The sequence below is a fragment of the Manis javanica genome, chromosome 8 (assembly GCF_040802235.1).
Source record: "Manis javanica isolate MJ-LG chromosome 8, MJ_LKY, whole genome shotgun sequence".
In the NCBI taxonomy this organism is placed as follows: domain Eukaryota; kingdom Metazoa; phylum Chordata; class Mammalia; order Pholidota; family Manidae; genus Manis; species Manis javanica.
Window position 1 is genome coordinate 66,711,647 of NC_133163.1, and position 17,565 is coordinate 66,729,211.

A 17,565-nucleotide genomic window follows, 5' to 3' on the forward strand; every position below is an offset into this window, starting at 1 on the left:
AACTAAAACAGACCTCAGGTTAAAGCACTATATTTGGACTAGTTCTTTAAAATACACATGCGTGTAGTATTTTAGTAAATATTCAATATGTGTGCTTCTCATATGGCAGTTTTGTTTTCTGTATTACTTAGATCATCGATTTTCTTCTTGTCAGATGCTAACATCAGAGAAGTGGGCCTTGAAGGGGCATTATTGACCTTACTAGACAAAGAGACAGATCAGAGATTGTGCCACGATATCAAAGAGACTTTAAATCATATGCTTACGTCTATGGCAGTAGATAAACTCTCCTTTTGGTTAAAGCTTTGTAAAGATGTACTTGCTGCATCGGCTGGTAAGTACCAGCAATTACCAGTTGAAATAATAAAATTGAAAGTAAAAAGATTATATAAAATTGTTTGCCAATGCCAGTTCATTAATTTTGTCTGAATATATGGATTGTAATTGTTTGTTGCTTTCTTCAAGTGAAGACTGTAGTGTTTAAGTCCAACACTTAAGCCTCATTTGTTTGTTCTTGTTTTTTTCTCTTCTGATTGTCTTATATGACTTCCCTATGTAAAAAAACCTAAAAAGTAGTTGTTGTTTATGCTATAAAATGAATGACAGAACTTACAGTAACCCCATCATTTGTTTTCATACATATAAAAATATTTGAGGAGTTGCTTCAAATCAGTTTAATAGAAAACTCATCAAAAGCTAATGACATTTTGAGCTAGCTAGTTTCTCCACAATAATGTTAATTTCAAACAGGGTTACAAAATAGTGTTATTTCCCTAGTATCTTTACTAATAAAAGATACCTATTAGTGAGAAAGTGTATTAGAGTTTTTAAAGTTTATAGTCTTGGACAAAGAAAAATAAGAAGAAAGAAGACAGAAACTCTGTTCCAGGTACTGTACATAGTTTATCTGATTTAATTAATCCTTTAACCATCCAGTGAGTAGGCAGTACTATTTCATTTTATACAAGAGAATACAAGGCTTGGAAAGGTTTAAGTAATCTGCCCAAAGACACACACAGGTAGATTCAAACTTTAGAATGCCTGACTTTAAAATCCATTTTCCTACTGTATTTCAGTAGCTCTCAATTCAGTTACTTAAGCCTTATAATTTAATGCAGCTCTGGTCTCTGCATTATGTCAAAAGAAGAAAGGTATTATAAAGTTCCTGAGATTTTTTTTTTTTAACTTTCTCACTGTCTTCTTCTCTTCCAGTGATTTATACTGCTCTTTCAACTATTACACTCTACATGTTTTCCTTCTTTAATGCTCTCTTCTATCCCCATTACTTAAGAACTTAAAAAGACTTCTCCTTTACAAGAAAATGTGTATGTGCAGAGACAAATTGATCACACTTTTCTGGTATCTCACCTATCTTTTCTTAATTTTACATTCATACTGCCTGACCTTACTAGCTCAGTTTCATTTCATCATTTGTTCTTTATCTTTTACAGTTTGGCTCTGTCCCTTATTAGAAAAACATATATTTCAGTTCCTGTTGCCTTCTTAGTCAGTAGACAGGACTTTGCCATAACTTTGTGACATCTTTACTGTCTATCATAACACACTCAAAAAATGTAGACATACAAGATAATTTAAGAAAAATAAGTTGGTTTGTTATATAGCATTGGTTCCATTTTAAGTCGAGTTAAACAGGGTTAGTAAGAGTTAATATAAAGTGGAAATAATTGACTGCTTGGTGGGTCTGACAACCAGGACAATGTGAGGCTATAAATGGCATCAGTAGGTCTATCCTAAGAAAAATATTTTCAGACATTTTTAGTGGGTTCAAGAGCCAAATCCATTCAAGGCCTTAGTGTTAAGCAGCATCCCTGGTACAATCCACCATGCACCCTACTAGAGAATTTTGAGCTTCCTTATGTTTATCCATCTGCATACAAGGGGTTGATAATTACCTAGTATCATGTTCAGATATTCACTTTGAATATAACTTAACAACTTTGTCATTTTGACCTAAAATGCTCTTAGAGCATTTCTTAGATACCACTGTTACCTGTAGTTACTAGACATGATTATTTTATGTTGTTAAAAGATGTATGATTGATCAATAGTTGGTAATTCCTGTCTGAATTTGAAGTCATTTATGTTCCTTTATAAATACATCTTCCAGTTGATTGTAATCACATGTATTCTCCCTTGGTAAAAGACTTTACAACTGTAACTTGTGTGGATACAATGCAAGAAGAGGAAGGAGATAAAGGGGATGATGCCTCAGTTCTGACCACCAGAAGTGATGATAAGTTCCACCCTTTTACCAATCCGCGATGGGCCACTAGAGTCTTTGCTGCTGAATGTGTCTGTAGAATAATTAACCAGTGTGAGAATGCACACAGTGCACATTTTGACATTGCTTTAGCACAAGAAATGAAGAAAAGGGATTCAAGAAGTAAGTGACAAAAGACCAAATTACATTTGCTGTCTGCTTGTGTTTTTAATATTAATTTAAAAATTTAAACTAAAAGGTAGGTTTTATTCTTCCAAATCAGTTAAGAAACATTGACAATATTTATGTAAGCTATACATTTAGTGTATTCTTAATGTTTAAATACATTTTTTGTGTTATTAAGCTTCTTAGATTGGCATTCACTTTTGTATAATAGACATATACATGAGTTGTTTATAGAGAATAATCCTGTTCTTGGAAAGTAGTATGTTAATTAATTAGCTATTCCCAAAACTTATTTTCTGAATTATAATTTAGGTCATTTTTGCTTATAGATTATTTTTATTTCAGGGGTGTTACCTAGAAAACATTTGAGCCTATCTCAATGTAAAGTAAATGTGGTTGTAAGACCATTTTGACCTTTTATTGTTCAGTTTTATTATTTTTACCTAAATATGTGTGTGTGCTATGGTTTAATGCCTAATTTTTAAAGTTCACCTAAGCACATATGTTCAAAGATACAGTGTATATATCTAAATGCCTTGGAAATATTCTTTCCCACACAAAATAATTACAAAGCAAAATGTTTCTATTGCGAGTCTGAGTTCGTTATGGATTAGTTATCTCTGTTTTAATGATTTTTCAGGCAAGCATTTATTGAGTGTCTTATTTGTGGTGAGCTCTATAATAAATACTGATATATATAAAATTAGTAAGTCATGAGTGCTTACTGATTCCTGTGGTCCCAGTTAAAATTGTAATTTGCACTTAGTAAGAGAGTTGTCTTATTTTCAGTGTGACCTCTGACTATTCTTCTTTAAATTAGTCTCCTACATATTTTAGATAAAGGTTAGTTGTACCTGTAAACATTTTATGGTTGGAACACTATTAAATAATTGTTTTATGTCTCTCCCCAGTAGAATTATTATACCAAAGAATGTGTTGTAAGAATGAAAGGAATTCCCTATTATGTTAATATGTGTGTGCAAATTAGTAGTTTAAAACCTATACATACTTAAGGTACTCTACAAGAAGATATGTCAAAGAAATAATCAATCCTCCCATGTTTTCTTCCATCTGCTACCTCTATAGCTTTTCTTCTTCCTTCCTAATTACAACCCTTAAATAGAATTCGTGCCTCATATCGAATTTACCGAGTATCATAATTCCTCCAGGTGGTAAAGATACCTCGAGACAAGTGCTGGGCATAGAAGCCACAGGGCATAAATCTGCAAAGAAGTAAAAAGCTAACCTTTTCAAAGAATATTGCTTCTCTCTCACTTACCAACTTTACATTTCCCTGTATGGCCCCGGAAGATGACTGGTTAGCCAGAGACGGGTAAGATTCCTCAAGGGAGGAACAACCTAAGACAGGCACAGTCGCAGGGGGGCCATCAGGTGAGAATTTGGGGATCAACAGAGGTGAGGCTCAGAACCTCACCCCCCCTGCTTTGAGAGAAATCTTCTGCATCCGTGGATGTCTTGCTGCCCTTGTCTAGCCTGGATTAATACTTAGTCCATAGGCACACACCTGATCATCTGATCATCTACATTTGCCCTCTTACAGCACTAAACTGTTTTCTACCTTTATCTTGCATCTACCTACCACTTCAGCATTTTATTAAAAATAAAAATAATAATAATAATAGAGGGAGAAATGTGGGATCAACATATAAATCAAGTACAAAAATCAAATGAATATTCATATTTGACCTGATTGTTTATAGGTCATAATGCGTGATCAAAACCGAAAGTTTCTGTGATGAATGCCCTTGTACTGTTCACCATGTAAGAATTTATTCACTATGTAAGAATTCGTTCACCATGTAAGAACTTGTTCGTTATGCTTCAGAAGATTGGAGACTGACGAGAATTAGGCTTGAGATGGATTAATGATTGTACATTGAGCATTGACCCCGCTATATTGAATTTTATTGTTGTTAACAACCATTTGATCAATAAATATGAGAGACGCCCTCTCAAAAAAAAAAAAAAAGAATGAAAGGAATTCTCATTTATAATCTTGTAAGTACAAATGTTTTTTGCCATTAGTATGTGTTACCACACATAACATGCAAAAATAACGTAATCTAGTCTATAAAGAACCACATAAAACCATTTTTTTGAAAAGCAACCTTGTCTTTTAGCTTCAACTCAACATAAAGATAATAATTAAATTACTGATTCATCAAAACGCAAAGTCTCCTAAGTACCTTCTAATATACTTTTATCAGAAAGGCTGAACAGAATATTTATTTGAAGGCACTAATATCACTGTGAAAGGATGCTGATTGTGCCATTGGTTTTTTAACAGCTGTATAATTATTTGCTTTGGGATAGTTTTTTGTGTGTGAGTACTTGCAATGGTGCAGTAAATCCATTTTTAAAGTCTATTTAACAGTAAAACAAAAAAAGTAAATCAAAAGTACTTAAAAGAAAGTCTAGGTCATGAAATTAAAAGAAGTAATTATCACTTAATATAAATCTTAGTTCTAGCATATTCTTTTTCTTGATAAGCTTTTTTAAATCTTGTAGACGACTTTTTGGTGCTACATCTTGCCGACTTAATTCGCATGGCTTTTATGGCTGCCACAGATCACAGTGACCATCTCCGTCTTTCTGGCCTTGAAACATTGTTAGTTGTTATTCGGCGATTTGCAGCTATTCCAGAACCAGAGTTTCCAGGTCATGTGATTCTGGAACAGTATCAAGCTAATGTAAGCACTTTCTGTTAGAGAATTTTATTATTAAATACCCATATAAAAAGTCTGTGAAACTAACTGACATGTCACCTCTTAACACATAAATGAGTGTGTGTGTATCTTCTAATATACCATTAGTATATAGAAAATGCCTATGTTTGAAGAAGAGACTTCAAGTAAAAGCAAAACAATGCATAAATGTTAAAGGTTAATTTTCATGATCAAAACCTTGGAATTTGGGGGAATAAAGGAGTTAACAAAATACCTGGATAAGCTTAAGATAACACTAAATTGTTACTAAATATTGCATTTAGACTACATGCGTGTTTTATCTTCAGATCATTACTTTTAGAAGAGATATAACTGCCTTCATTGATTGTTTACTTTTTCTGGGCTTAAGAAAGAATTCAGATTTCTATTACTGGTTCTGTAATCTTTTTAACTGATACAGACTCGTGCATTGAGCAATCTAGGAAGAACAAGGAAGATAACAAAATCATCATGTTACATTACACAGATCACATGTAATCCTCCAGCAGCTGTCATACAGGGTATCATACCTCATGATTCAAAGGCAGCTGCTGATGGCTGGCAGTCCACCAGTTAGTTAGCAGTCTCCATCATGTCTTCCCAGCAGATAATGCCAGTGTATACTTAGGGAGAAAGCAAAAGGAAGGGTTTAGAGATACACATAACTATTATATTAGAATAAAATATTACAATTAATTAAGGGGAGCTCTGTTATATTTTTAGCCCTCTTAAAATCGCAAATGAAAGAAATACAATTCAGTTAGGCAGAAAAGAAAAATTGTTTTCAGGAATCTTAGTTCACTCTGCTTTCTTTTACACTGTATTCTCAAATTTGCTCTTCCCAAGTGGTATCAAGATGGTTTTCTTAGCATCAGGAGTCTTGTAAAGACAAAGTTCTTGTTTCCCAATATTCCCAGCAAAACTCTTAGGTAGAGCTTTCATTATTCTAGCATTAGTCCCTAGAGCCAGACAATGCTGTCAGCTCCATAGCAACAACATGGGCTGAGTTGTAGAGAGAGGTTACCCAAAGGAAAATTGGAATGCTGTTATCTTAAAAACAGGACAACAATGTTGGGCAGGCAAAAACAGGTGTCCAGAGTACATGTTATAAATAATTTTAAAATAACATTAAAAAGAGAAAGAGCTTGTGTTATCTGTCTTACTGATGCTTGATATGTTATATAATTTCTTGTCAGGTAGGAGCTGCACTTAGACCAGCTTTCACTTCAGAGACACCACCTGATGTCACTGCCAAAGCATGTCAGGTAAATGGTTAAAAAGACAAAGACCCCCTCTCTTAGGAAATAATTCTCCAGTTAAATGTTTTTTTCATCTTTTCCTCTTACAAATAGTGCTGCAGTAAATGGCCTTCTGCATAGGTTATTTCACTAGGTGAAAGCAAATATCTGGGGGATAGATTCTCCAAGATAGAATTGAAGGGTTAAAGAGTATTTTATAGGGGTTTACCAATTTAAACTCCTACCAGCAGTGTATGCAAGTACATGTTGTTCCACATTCTCAACAACATTGTGAGTTCTTAGCTTGTAAATTTTTGTCTATGTGCTGGAATAAAAGGGTTTTCTCAGGATAGTTTAGATTTGTATTTCACATGAGCTAGAGCATTTTTTCATACATCTAAGAGCCATATAATATATAATTCTAAACAGTTGCTTTTCTAGGAGGGCTTTTCAAACACTCAGTATCTAGCCTGGAATGACCTGAAATAATTAAAAGCAGCACTGGCTTGAATTAATTATAATAAACATAATGGAATAAACTAATTTTTGTACTTTCAACTTTCTTTTATTCAATTGTATTTAGGAAATATTTGAGTGCCTTCAGTATTCAGAGAACTAGTTAATATTGTACCAAGTTTTTAATTTATCATCACTTTATTATATGTGTTCTTGCTTTAAGCCAGTTGAAATCATTTGTGAAATGAGACAGGAACTGAATAAATAGATGGAAGAGGAAAAATTAATTTTCTCTAGAAAAGAAATTCCATCATACTCAGGAAAACCATAGAGAGCTCCTTGGTAACTGAGAACTTTTCCATTAGAGAATTATTAATGATGTTTTTTAAAAATTTTTTTAGTATCTTATCTTCAAAAAAATCAAAATCCTCATTGGGATTTTAAATGTTCTTTATTTTTCAGCAGTTACATTAATTAACCACATAATCTCTGATCCAAAAATAGTAAGATGAAATAAAGATTAGAGATTTAACTCAAATGTTAATCCAAACATATATGAAAGTGATAACCTGTCATGGCTTCATTGCTCCGTATTAATAACACCTGAAAGTCTTTAGTTGGTATGCTTATTATTAGAACTGGTTTCCTTGCTTCAACCTTGGACTTCATTCCTTTTTGAAATGCTGGCTTCCAACTATTGTTATCCACAGCATCTATCGGGTTTCTTGATAGCAAGATGATTTCAGTGACTAGATCCCTGGAATATGGGTTCAGGCTCTGCTGAACTCATAAGGGAGATATTTATAATTTTTAAATGTAACTTTGGATTTTCTTTAAATACCAGGTTTGCAGTGCCTGGATAGCTAGTGGAGTTGTAAGTGACCTTAATGATCTCCGAAGAGTTCATCAGTTGCTTGTTTCATCATTAACAAAAGTACAAGCTGGAAAAGAAGCTCTAAGTCACTTATATAATGAAAGTGCTTCTACCATGGAGATCTTAGCTGTGCTAAAAGCCTGGGCAGAGGTTGGTATTTCTTGGTTTATAACTACAATTTTGTAAGTTGTTAATAAGTACCTTAGGCCATAAACTGAAATTAACTATTTAAAACACAAGTAAGTCCACTTTTTAAGGTTAACAAAAGACTTTCAACATGAAATTTACTTAAATGTTAATTTATATTTTGGCCAAGCATTCTAAGGTGTCCTCTGTTGTCTTTTATCTGCTGCTTTAAGCAGGGGCAGTTATGATCCAGACAGACTTTATAATAATAGCCTGTGCAAATCAACTTTTATTGAAATCTGAATTAATGGAAATGTAGTAGGTTCTAGCAACTCTAACACATACTTAGTATAATCCTTTTTAATGCTCTTTCATAGAATGGCTTTTGAATATTAAATGAGTCATTTTCTTTTCTAAGGATAAGGAACTCTAATCAGGAAGAAATTTTTATCATTTTTTAGTTTACTATGAAAATGTTCAAGCATACATAAAGTAGATAGAACAGTGTAATGAACCCACATACACCCACCATCCAGCTTCAGCAATTACCAATTTAGCCCAGTCTGGATTCACATATCAGAAGTTATGTAGTCACAGAGTGCAAATGGTAGAATTAACTAATATGTAAGAAAGGCTTTCCTCCAGTAGAGCTAATTAAAACCTGAAGATTGTAGAATGTCTATTTTTGTCGTTATTTAGGATTGACAAACCTTGGTTAGGAAGTAGTTTTACCTTGATTTAATAAGCTGAATCTAATGATCTTTAACAGTCAACTCTGTGCTTTTAAACCTATACTTTAAGTAGAGCAAACAGAAATTCTGTAAATCTCTGTAACGTATTTTATAAATAATTCTCTGTTTATATAGTGTTCTTTATAATGATTTGAGTTCTCTGGGCTTTTGCTTAAGTGCATTACCTCCTCCTATTTTCCCCTCAGTAAAGATAATAACTGACCACGACATTCTGTTACAATTAAGTTCTGTAATCCACTTGGAAATCCTGAGAGCCAGGTATATTTGGAATTCAAAATTTGAGGGGTTTTTAAAAGTAATACAGTAAATATTCTATGTATTCATCCAGAAGTCTGGGGCAGTACCATAGAAGCTATAATCAAACACATTTAATACATCGATAGTAAAATATTTGAATATTCACTCTGTGTTGGTTAGAGACATAAATAATCTCACACAAATTGAGTTAGTCTTGCCACCAGATTAATTTCTCTCAGACTTATATTTTTCAGAGCTTTTTTGGATTAGAGTTGTAGATAAAGGGATAATATATGTTATATGCTATGTTGTATACTTACACATTCTGTAGTCCTATAAACAGTCCATGTTAAATCTATTTATGTACATTTTTTGTAGCAATTCACTGGTAACTTTGATCGAAACTTTCAGTATTTCAGCTTTTTGCAGTTCAAAAGGCCACCTGAAACCATATGAGGAGATGAATTTTAATGCCGTACCTAGACTTAGTGAAAAAGAGTGCAACGATCTTTTAGTTATATTATGATTGTGAAAGTACAGTGGCGGTATATTTGCAAACTATTTGTTGTCCCTAATGTATCTCATTGAAGATAATACTTTTGGATCTTCCTACCCCAGTTTTGTGTGTGTGGTTACGTATATATACCTTTTTGGTATCACAATGCATTTCAAGTCCAGTATACTCAAGGTATGTCTGCCTCCTCAGCCAGGTAATAACATTAGAGCACCTTTTTAGCAGGTATAAGATCCTCTACTTACAAATTAACCCTTAACAGGTCTACATAATTGCTGTAGAAAGACATAAAAACCACAGACAACCTCTGAAGACTACCACCTGTTCAGAGGACAGTGTCATAAATGGTTCATATTCATCAGATGAGCTACTTGACTTAGTTCACACAGACTTGGGCACACTGAGTAGGCTCTGGCTTGCTGCACTTCAGGATTTTGCTCTCTTAACTTTGCCTCCAGAATTTGCCTCCCAACTTCCTGTTGAAGGTAAGGGGGGTATGCTATTTACATAATTTCTAGAGTAATGTTTCAAAGCTTCTCCTTTGGCAGGTAATGTTTATCTGGAACATTTTTTCCAGAAGAATTGTCATTCATAGAATATGAGAGTTGCTTCTGGTACACACCCTGGAGTTGATGCCCTAGATCACAAGGCCTCACATCGTACCTCAGAAGATACTGCCAAATTGCTATCCAAAATGGGCAGGACAGTTTGTATGCCCACCAACAACATGTTTCTGTTTCCCTACATCTTCCAACCATTATATGTTAGACTTAATAATTTTTGCCAATCTGATCGGTATGGGATAATATGTCTTTGTTTTATTTTGTTATTTCCTTGGTTGAGAGTCTTTTTTCATAGTTTTAAGGATTAAGTATCTTCTTCCATAAATTGCCTTGTCATAATCTTTGCCCATCATCTACTTGGTATTTGTCATTTTGTTACTGATTTGTTAATATATAAAAATTTCTAATATTATTCTTTTTTTGGCTCCATGCCTTGCAGATACCTTCTCCTAGTCATAGCTTATTCTTTCTTTTACCTTTTTAAAATTAATGTGATCAGTCATTTATGGTTTGTTTTTGTGTAATACCCAATACATTTTTTTACATAAGATCAGAAAGAACTGTAAGCTTTACTATTTTGCTTTATACATTGGACTTCAGTCCAGCTAGAATTTATTTTATGTGGAATGGGAATAGGAATCTGATTTTTGTAGTCATTAATACCACATTTTGTGGATTAAATATCAGGAAGCCACTCTTCATTTTCATGTTAGGGACTTATAAAAACAACTTTTTTGTTTTAACTTATTGGTACAAATTTTGGGGCCAGCCTGTCTAGTTCTATTAGAATGTTAATGGGAGTTATACACAAAGAGACATGTAGACTGTTTATTGTACTTTTCAGTAGCAGAAAAATGGAAATAAACTTATTGACATATTTTATCAGCAAAAGCAAATGACAGACATAAATCAACATAAGTACATCTCAAAAACATAATGTTAGTTGGGGAAAAAAGCAAGCTTACAAAGACCTTTTAAGCAAACTTAAACACAAAATAAAGTAAGAGGTTTAAGAAAGGCAAAACATTAATGTTAATCTTGGAGGCAGGGTAGCAGTATTGGTTTTAAACATACATACAGCAATCACATTTGTTTTAAAATATTTTATGACTAAAAATAAAAAGAATAAGCCTGCATATTTCTTAGAAAGTTCTAAAGATACTACATCAAACTTATGAACCAATGGTTGTACTCCCAGAAGAAAGAAAAATATTGATAACATTAGCAGTGCAGTTGAATCTTAAAAACATTGTTAAGCAAAAACTTTGTCATAAATGAGTGCATACTGTGTATCTTTCTACTTATATGAAGGCTAAGAACAGGCAAAGCAAATCTGGTGATAAAAATCATAAAGTATTTGCCTTGGGTGTAAAGGACTGACTGGAAAGGGTCATTAAGGAGCTTTTGCAATGATGGAAATGACCTGTATCTTAGAACAGAACAGACAAAGTATAGTGTAAGCTAATCTTTTCTATTATTTCTCCTGAAACTGTTTGCTTCTTCTTTTTTACAGGTGGTGCTTTCTACACAGCAGAAACTAGTGACAATGCAAAATTGCATTATTATAACTCCTGGGCGCTTATCCTCCACGCCACAGCACTGTGGCTTACCAGTACAGGCTTTGTGGCTGACGCAGATGAAGGAGCAGCTAATCTCTCAAGGCCTGTAACACCAACTTCCATGTGTCAGGGTTCTTCATCTGGGGCTACAGTGAAGTCCCCTGAGGATGTCTACACTGATAGATTCCATCTTATTTTAGGTCAGTAAAAACACCTACAAGAGTTTTTCTTGAATTGTACCTATCTGCTCTTGACGACTATTACTTCATTCTGTTAGGTGCCTGTGATAGCCTTGATGTAACTGAGGACACTTGTATGTGTTTTATAAATTGCAGATTTCATTATTATATTAAGTCTAGAGTCCTGTTACAAGCTGACTTCATCATGAAGTTGAATGAATTATAGAAATTGTAAGCGAAGCCCATCTTCCACACAACTTTTTAAAAAGTCTATGTGGTACCTACAAATGTTCTGAATTTCTCAGTATCTTTATTAAAAATATCAATATACTGAGTCTCCCCAGCCCACCCCCCAATTCCCCAAGATTGCAAGGTTCAAGAAAATATACTTGAAGGTACAGAACTGCAAGCAAATATTTAAAGTTGAAGTAGATTTTTAGATATATGAAGTTAAACCCATTTTTTGGCTTTCCTGTAACTTTATTTTTAAAGTGAGGTGTCTTTCTAACATACAGTGAATTTCTAGAATAAGAAAAAAAGGTTTTCCATATTTTACCTAGTTCTGAGGAAACAATCCATGAGATCATTACTTAAAAAGAAGTGTTGTTAAATGAAGTATAATGTAAGGGTTATAAAGGTAAATGATTAAGTAGATCTATGGTTTGTGTGGTTTACCTTATTGCTCTTTCCTAGGCCAGACATGACCAGATTTCCTAATATCCTTGGGCATATTTAAATTTTGTTTCCATTTGTCTTGAGATAAGCTTTGTAAAAGCAAACTTTTATAGAATGAAGTATGGGCTGCACATAAACTGCAGTTTAACTACTTCCATTCAAATTCTTGATGTACCCACTGTAACCTTGGGCAAATTAAATTATTTAAGCTCTGTGTAATACTATCTTAAAAAGAGTGGTAATAATATTAACATTTACTTTCTCAGGTATTGTGAGAATGAAATGAAATGATACATGTAAAGTCCAGGGCTTGATACATGGTAGTCACTCTGTATTTTAGGCAAAATTAAGCTAAGAAACTATGAATGTTAAGATCTCTGGTAAAACTTTATTATAAATTTTGCATCTTGAACTATTGCATAGCAACTATGCAATAGTGCACAAGCCTAATTGAGATTATTCTTGGTATAGTCTGTTAAGAGATTTGCCTTATCACTTAATTGTTTAGAGTCTTAAATTCATTGTGCTTATTTGCATTACCATTTTGCTAAGCTTATTTGCATATCTTATCAGAATGAAAAATTAATTCTTTAACTTCATTAAGAATCTCAAAGATGCTGCTTCTCTTTTTTCTGCTTTCTACAGGCATCAGCGTGGAATTTCTATGTTCTTTACACTCAGATGCAACCATGGAAAGCATCACTGCTTGTTTACATGCACTACAGGCCCTTCTAGATGTCCCTTGGCCCAGATCTAAAATTGGCAGTGATCAGGTGATTTCTTGGTTTTTTTTGTTAAGCTTTTCTAGATCTCAAGAAACAGGAGCAGAAATATGTTCAGGTTACTGCAGTGAACACAGAGAAATAAAAATAAAATTAAACAGCTGCACAGCTAGGCCTCAGAACTGAATTGCCTTCAGCAACTGTGCTGATTCAGGAACAGTCGTGCCTCGGACTGCCACTTTCTCTCTCTGCTTCTGCTCATATTTCTGCTGTGGCCATCTAACCACCCTGTATAGCAGTTCTTAGTCAAACTCCCTGCATTGATGGGAAGTCAGTCTATTGCACTGTCCAGTAGAGGTAGAGTAGCCTCTAATTACTTGTGGCATACCATCTTCATCTCTTTTTGCTTCTGGGCCCCTTACTCCTTGTATACATCTGTAGCTCATATTCCATTTCCCCAAGAGAGAATATTCATGTAGTTGCTGTCCACTACAGAGTATTCCTGTTGGCTGAGTTTCACCAGGTCTTTTTTTTAAGCGACTATTTGCTAGCCTGTAGGTGGAGTCAGACACTAGTATCTGACCCAGTTGTGACTATGATAAAAGGATCATTACAAACCGTGGCACTTCCTTTAACTGCCTTCCCAAGAGCAACTATGTATTGGACAGACACCTTTAGCATCATGTGTTTCCAACATATTAAGTTTTTATTACTGGCTCTTGGATGTTAAGAATAATGGATGCTATGGTTCCAGTCTGCATAGACTATTATGTAACTTATTAACACTATCATTTATTAGGTTTAAGTGATTAAACAGATTCCTATGTGACTTGGATTATACTGAGTAAATTTTAAACGTTTTGTGTTTTTTTATTCTATGTGTTAAAAGAAATGTTATAATGACAGATTTATTGTTATTTTCAAATGAAAGAAAACCAGCAGAGTAACCAATAGAAAGGAGAAAACAAAATATTATTTCTCCAGTGTATTTTATTCTTTAGAGAGAGATCCATTCTATGCTCACTAACTTAGCCACTCTTAATGTCATTCTTCCTCATCCTTTGTTATTACTAGAAAACTTTGATGTAAATGTGGGAATTTACATGGCAGTACATGTATTCTTTGAGCCAAATTGCTCATCTTGTTTTGGAAATTTCCTTTTTTTAAATTTTTTTATATTTTGCTATCATTAATATACAATTACAAGAGCAACATTTTGGTTACTAGATTCCCCCCATTATCAAGTCCCCACCACATACCCTATTACAGTCACTGTTATCAGCATACTAAGATGCTATGTGCTATACTGCCTTCCCTGGTAAGTGATTAAGAAGATAAAGCACATTTACATTATGTGTGCTAATCGTAATGCCCGTTTTTCCTCTTATCCCTCACTTCCCACTCCTTTCCAGGCCCTTTCCCTTCAGTAACTGTTAGTCCATCCTTGGGTTCTGTGAGTCTGCTGCTGTTTAGTTCTTTCAGTTTTTCCTTTGTTCTTATACTCCACATATGAGTGAAATAATTTGATACTTGTCTTTCTCCGCCTGGCTTATTTCACTGAGCATAATACCCTCTAGCTCCATCCATGTTGTTGCAAATGGTAGGATTTCTTTTCTTCTTATGGCTGAGTAATATTCCATTGTGTATATGTACCACATCTTCTTTATCCATTCATCTACTGATGAACACTTAGGTTGCTTCCATTTCCTGGCTGTTGTAAATAGTGCTGTGATAAACATAGGGGTGCATGTGTCTTTTTCAAACTGGGCTGCTGCATTCTTAGGGTAAATTCCTAAGAGTAGAATTCCTGGGTCAAATGGTATTTCTATTTTTAGTTTTTTGAGGAACCTCCATACAGCTTTCCACAATGGTTGAACTAATTTATATTCCCAACAGCAGTGTAGGAGGGTTCCCCTTTCTGCACATCCTCGCCAACATTTGTTGTTGTTTGTCTTTTGGATGTTGGCCATCCTGACTGGTGTGAGGTGGTTTAATTTGCATTTCCCTGGTAATTAGCGATGTGGAGCATGTTTTCATGTGCCTGTTGGCCATCTGAATTTCCTCTTTGGAGAAGTGTCTGTTCAGCTCCTCTGCCTATTTTTTAATTGGATTATTTGCTTTTTGTTTGTTGAGGTGTGTGAGCTATTTATATATTTTGGATGTCAACCCTTTAATGGATATGTCCATTTTGAATATATTCTCCCATACTGTAGGATGCCCTTTTCTTCTACTGATGGTATCCTTTGCTGTACAGAAGCTTTTTACTTTGATATAGTACCACTTGCTCATTTTTTGCTTTTGTTTCCCTTGCTCATGGAGATACATTCATGAAGAAGTTGTTCATGTTTATATTCAAGAGTTTTGCCTATGTTTTTTTCTAAGAGTTTTATGGTTTCATGACTTACATTAAAGTCTTTGATCCATTCGAGTTTACTTTTGTGTATGGAGTAGACAGTAATCCAGTTTCATTCTCTTACACGAAGCTGTCCAGTTTTGCCAACACCAGCTGTTGAAGAGGCTGTCATTTCCCTCATCGTATATCCATGGCTCTGTTATCATATATTAATTGACCATATATGCTTGGGTTAATATCTGGACACTCTATTCTGTTCCACTGGTCTATGGGTCTGTTCTTGTGCCAGTACCAAATTGTCTTGATTACTGGGCTTTGTAGTAGAACTTGAAGTTGGGAAGCAAGATCCCCGCCGCCCACCCCCCCTACTTTATTCTTCCTTCTCAGGATTGCTTTTGCTTTGGCTATTCAGGGTCTTTTGAGATTCCATGTGAATTTTAGAACTACTTGTTCCAGTTTGTTGAAGAATGCTGTCAGTATTTTGATAGGGATTACATTGAATCTGTAGATTGCTTTAGGCAGGATGGCCATTTCGACAATATTAATTCTTCCTATCCATGAGCACGGGATGTGTATCCATTTATTGGTATCTTCTTTAATTTCTCTCATGAGTGTCTTGTAGTTTGAGTATAGTTCTTTCACTTCCTCAGTTAGGTTAATTCCTGGGTATTTTAGTCTTTTTGATGCAATTGTGAATGGAATTGTTTTCCTGATTGCTCTTTCTGCTAGTTCAATTTTAGTGTATAGGAATGCCACAGATTTCTGTGTATTAATTTTGTATCCCGCAACTTTGCTGAATTCAGATATTAGATCTAGTAGTTTGGAGTGGATTCTTTAGGGTTTTTTATGTACAATATCATGTCATCTGCAAACAGGGACAGTTTAACTTCTTCCTTACCAATCTGGATGCCTTTTATTTCTTTGTGTTGTCTGATTGCCAAGGCCAGGACCTCCAATACTATGTTGAATAAAAGCAGGGAGAGTGGGCATCCCTGTCTTATTCCCAATCTTAGGGGAAAAGCTTTCAGCTTCTCGCTGTTAAGTGTAATGTTGGCTATGGGTTTGTCATATATGGCCTTTATTATCTAGAGGTACTTGCCCTCTATCCCCATTTTGTTGAGAGTTTTTATCATGAATGGATGTTGAATTTTGTCAAATGCTTTTCAGCATCTATGGGGATGATCATGTGGTTTTTGTCCTTCTTTTTGTTGATGTGGTGGATGATGATGTATTTTCAAATGTACCATCAATGCATCCCTGGAATGAATCCACTTGATCATGGTGTATGATCCTCTTGATGTATTTTTTAATTCAGTTTGCTAATATTTTGCTGACTATTTTTGCATCTATGTTCATTGGGGATATTGGTCTGTAGTTTTCTTTTTTTGTAGTGTTTGCCTGGTTTTCATATTAGAGTGATGCTGGCTTCATAGAATGAGTTTGGACGTATTCCCTCCTTTTCTGTTTTTTGGAAAACTTTAAGGAGAATGGGTGTTTTGTCTTCTCTAAATGTCTGATAAAATTCAGTGGTGAATCCATCTGGTCCGGGGTTTTTGTTTTTGGGTAGTTTTTTATTACTGATTCAATTTTGTTGCTGGTAATTGATCTATTTAGATTTTCTGTTTCCTCCTTGGTCAGTCATGGAAGGTTGTATTTTTCTAGAAAGTTGTCCATTTCTTCTAGGTTATCCAGTTTGTTAGCATATAGATTTTCATAGTATTCTCTAACAATTCTTTGTTTTTCTGTGGTGTCTGTAGTGATTTTTCCTTTCTCATTTCTGCTTCCATTTTTGTGTGTAGATTTTCTTTTTTCTTAATAAGTCTGGCTAGAGGCTTATCTATTCTGTTTATTTTGTCAAAGAACCAGCTCTTGGTTTCATTTATTTTTTCTATTGTTTCATTCTTCTCAATTTCATTTCTTCTCTGATCTTTATTATGTCCCTCCTTCTGCTGACTTTGGGCCTGATCTGTTCTTCTTTTTTTCCAGTTTCAACAATTATGAATTTAGATTATACAATTGGGATTATTCTTCCTTCTTTAAATATGCCTGGATTGCTATATCCTTTCCTCTTAGAACTGCCTTTGCTGTGTCCCACAGAAGTTGGAGCATTGTGCTGTCATTTTCATTTGTCTCCATATAGTGCTTGATCTCTGTTTTAATTTGGTCATTGATCCATTGATTATT

The 17,565-nt window shown here is 34.4% G+C and overlaps 1 protein-coding gene across 10 annotated transcripts in view; it reads left to right on the plus strand.

The window, feature by feature from the left end:
• Positions 1-17,565, plus strand: part of HEATR5A (HEAT repeat containing 5A) — a 118,971-nt gene that overhangs the window by 87,612 nt on the left and 13,794 nt on the right. For all 10 annotated transcript variants that reach the window (XM_073211396.1, XM_073211400.1, XM_073211402.1 and 7 more), the window contains 8 exons: positions 155-334; positions 2,165-2,404; positions 4,937-5,118; positions 6,330-6,398; positions 7,672-7,851; positions 9,593-9,815; positions 11,407-11,652; positions 12,952-13,079. In XM_073211396.1, coding sequence (XP_073067497.1) covers positions 155-334; positions 2,165-2,404; positions 4,937-5,118; positions 6,330-6,398; positions 7,672-7,851; positions 9,593-9,815; positions 11,407-11,652; positions 12,952-13,079 — 1,448 coding nt within the window. The remainder of the gene's footprint in view (positions 1-154; positions 335-2,164; positions 2,405-4,936; positions 5,119-6,329; positions 6,399-7,671; positions 7,852-9,592; positions 9,816-11,406; positions 11,653-12,951; positions 13,080-17,565) is intronic.